The sequence below is a fragment of the Diuraphis noxia genome, unplaced genomic scaffold (assembly GCF_037042655.1).
Source record: "Diuraphis noxia isolate RWA-SAM2 unplaced genomic scaffold, SU_Dnox_SAM2 contig0003, whole genome shotgun sequence".
Taxonomy (NCBI): Eukaryota; Metazoa; Arthropoda; class Insecta; order Hemiptera; family Aphididae; genus Diuraphis; species Diuraphis noxia.
In genome coordinates, this window is record NW_028301713.1 from 31849264 (window position 1) to 31852791 (window position 3528).

At 35.5% G+C, this 3528-nt stretch overlaps 2 protein-coding genes across 2 annotated transcripts; one reads left to right on the forward strand and one right to left on the reverse strand.

Annotated features, from left to right (window-relative positions):
• The first annotated feature begins 256 nt into the window (after positions 1–256).
• On the forward strand, positions 257–1875 carry LOC149057231 (uncharacterized). Its single transcript, XM_089221791.1, has 3 exons — positions 257–1237; positions 1314–1457; positions 1522–1875. Exons 1-3 carry the CDS (start codon positions 521–523, stop codon positions 1846–1848), a joined length of 1188 nt encoding a protein of 395 aa, XP_089077917.1. The 5' UTR covers positions 257–520; the 3' UTR covers positions 1849–1875.
• Positions 1876–1999: 124 nt separating this feature from the next.
• LOC149057232 (uncharacterized) lies at positions 2000–3250 on the reverse strand. Its single transcript, XM_089223348.1, has one exon. It carries the CDS (start codon positions 3248–3250, stop codon positions 2000–2002), a length of 1251 nt encoding a protein of 416 aa, XP_089079474.1.
• Positions 3251–3528: the final 278 nt, after the last annotated feature.

The window sequence follows — 3528 nt, forward strand, 5'->3', positions numbered from 1 at the left end:
GACCCTTCTGACCCTTCTGACCCTCCTGACCGCCGCCCGGTCGTGCACGTGCGCGAGATATATATTATCACTTATTATGTTATCAGTTATCATTTATCGCTTATCATATATGACTGGGAAAAAAACTACAAAATAACTGATCGACACCCTCTTATAACATTAACCCACTAGGTAAATATATTTATTTTAATTAAATATTATGTATAGTATCAAATATAACATAAGTTTAGTGTAATACGCAATAATATAAAATATATTTTATGTCTATCGAAAAATGGAGGCGGCTTTTTTCAAAGGATTATCGAGAGCGTGACTCGTCCTTCTATAATCAGACAATTGTATACGTTAACGGACATGCAATACACCTGCAATGACAGGAAGATGTTTCCCCCACCAAATAATATTCAATGTTCACGTTTAATACCATAAAATGAATTCAGTCGCTCTGCATCCACCCGAGTGTTCGTACGTTCGTATCGTTTTCAGTGTTTAAAATTATTTTTCGGTGCTTAAAATAAGTATGGCTGGACCAGTCGCAAATATGGCTGATATTTGGAAGAAGAAAAATTTTACATATGTACCTCCAGCACCACCCGCCGAACTTCTTGAAGCAACCAATTTCACGCTTGATTTTGTGAGTCGCAAGTTTATCCAAATTGGTATTGACCCGACATATAATTTCAAAGTCGTTTTGCTTATAATAACGCCATCGCGTTATGTTCGAATTACACCGGACTTATTAAAGAAGATATTGGATTTTATGGGTCATATCCTTTCGTTCATATTGGACCAACCACAAAGGTACAAGCGTTTTACATTTTTCGAAACCGATATATTTAAACTATCTAGTATGGTGTATGGTGGCGAAAATGTATTAGTGATGGAATCGAAAAATGTAGAAGGATGCAGAGTTCTTCTAAATCGTACAGATCTTCTTCAACTGCAACGTTTAGAATATGCTATTTTTGAAGCCATCGTTCGAAAAGATGTATATACAGTCCCATTAATTTTAAAACAAATTAATCAGTTTGGTGCGTACCTTGAAGAGAAATGTTCTCGAGAAAAATCGCCACCGAAAAATATTGAAGAAAGGAAATTGTACATTAAGAACATGCAACTCGATCGGGATGATAGGATCGTGAAATCTGCTCCAAATCTTACCAGGCAAATCCAGATATATGCTGTTACACAGTTGGCCGAAAATTGGGAAAATCGGAAGGCGCAAAAATCACAAGAGGTAATTAAAAAAAAAAAATATATATATATATATTATATTCATAGAAATATTTAATAAAAAATATTTTTTATTTTAGTCATGTTATGCTGATCCAAACTGTGAAATGACAGTAATACTGTCACCCAGCTGCCCACCAAAACCCATTATCACCAGCTTACAGGATGATTCCTGTACAATACGTGACGCATTTGATAAGCCGGAGGATCAAATTCTAGCTAAGGTAATAAATAGTTTTTAACTAAAAAAAAAAAAAATATTTATCTAATATTTAATTAATTTTCCAGCCGCTAGATCATTTTGACGGTTCGCAATCCCCCTCATGCCCACGGATCAACATAAGAGATGGGTTTGATTTATTCAATCGATTTGATTCACCAACCTCAACTCACGTCAATCACCTCACTGAAGCACCATTACGTGGAGTGAAGCGTCGACTACCACAATCACCCGCAAGTCCACCATCATTCGACGTAAATGACGGTCCGGATTACTTCAATCCAATCGGTACGTCAACACCATACTTCAATCCAACTTGTACGTCAACACCATATCAACCAACATTCGCCCAGTACCCAGCACCAGTAAGCGGTGTTAGACGGAGTTTATTTTAATATTTGTTTTAATATTTATTTTAATAATTCATGTGAAATAAAAAACAAGCGTGATACTTAAAACAAGTTTTTTTTTTTTTTTTATTAGAAATTAAGGTAATATTTACAAGGTATAAAAATATTTACAAGGTATAAAAAATAATTACAAGGTTCACAATTTTCTAACATCGCCACTAAATGGGTTATAAGTTATAATCTGATCATGTAGTATTAAACAATAAGCTGCAGTCTTTTCTGGAATAACTGTGTCCGTTTCAAAGTCTATTCTTAGGTCCACGGTCGATGATTTAACGTTATCGTTCTGGTACGACAAATCAACAACTACGATTGACACATAGTTTTGAAAAATATGTTTTGATAACAATGGTTCACAATAATCTCTTTCGTAATACGATTTTTGAAAGTCTGTATACGCTTTGTAGAGTATGCTGGTAGTATTGTTCTTAAAATCTGCTCGAAAGTCTTCATATGGATACACTTCAGAGTTTAAGTGTACCTTAAGATTTTTTAGTTGACAGTGATCAAACCGCCCAGCGTCAGTTTCGATATTGTTTTTTCGACTTGTTTGTAATCCAAACAAAACAAATCTCGGTTTTTCCAGTAAGCTGCTAGATTTAACAGTCCATGAGTGAGAAGTATTTCTTGGGAGAACAGGATACTCGCATAGATCCCAGGTCCTGAACGCACACGACAGTGTTTTACGAGAATCTAATACTTTCAATAACTTTAATTTTTCTTTATCACTGACTTTGATAATAGGCATCTTCCAAGTGACCTTGGTCAGTTCAATTGTAATTTTTTTATTTTTATCGACGGCGGCGGTTGCGCCTTCGCCCACAACATGTATCGCATCAAGGTCGGTAGACGCGCGATTCAAAATCAGTTGCTGATTACAATTGAGTAATATTTTTTTATAGTCTTCACAAAATCCGAATACATGTTTTAGAGGAATACATCCGGAAAATATATTATTGGTCATGAAATTTTTATTATCTTCACTATCCATGGCAGAGTCCCAAGCCGCATTCTCTAACGCATTCAAATCGTTTGGAGTATACGAGCAGTATGCTTTCAAGCAAGAAGACACTCCAGGTGATTTCAATTTCTGTATTTCTATTCCGTTTATTTCATATCGCATCTCGGAGAATAAAAATACCAATCCGTTATTCGAAAATCGAACTTCTCCAGATGCATCGGCTGGTTTGTTAACTTTTCCCTCGATGTAAATATAACTCTCGCACGGCAAAGTGTAAGCATCCATGTTTTGAATATTAATTCTAATTTCTTCATTGTATGATAGAGCGGTGCTTGAATACGGTGTGAACGAATGGTAACTCTTTTGAGTTATTTTACAGTCGTCGACATAGTCGGCCGTCACGTCTAAATATGAGTCTTCCATCATTGTAAAGAACGAAGAAAATTTAAATTATTTTTGGTGAGTTTGATATTTTTCGGCTTAGATGTTGATTTCTTAACGGCGGGCGGTATACTGATAGGTTTTTTGATTGTAGCTCTTTTTATATTAAATTTGAGTGCCATATCCACTACGGGTTATTTGTAAACGAACTGTTATTGGCTCACCGCGTAGATTAATCAGACAGTCGTTTTGATCTTTAAGCGTGATATTTACTTTAGTTATTGAAGTCGTGTTGAGACCGTAGAAAACTGGATGCCTAGGTA

Excerpts from the sequence above, each read along its gene's own strand:
- LOC149057231 (XM_089221791.1), top strand. The coding sequence starts at position 521 with ATGGCTGGACCAGTCGCAAATATGGCTGATATTTGGAAGAAGAAAAAT. Across the intron at positions 1,238-1,313 it reads AGGCGCAAAAATCACAAGAG|TCATGTTATGCTGATCCAAA; the intron begins GTAATTAAAAAA and ends TTTTTATTTTAG. Across the intron at positions 1,458-1,521 it reads AGGATCAAATTCTAGCTAAG|CCGCTAGATCATTTTGACGG; the intron begins GTAATAAATAGT and ends TTAATTTTCCAG.
- LOC149057232 (XM_089223348.1), bottom strand. The coding sequence starts at position 3,250 with ATGATGGAAGACTCATATTTAGACGTGACGGCCGACTATGTCGACGAC.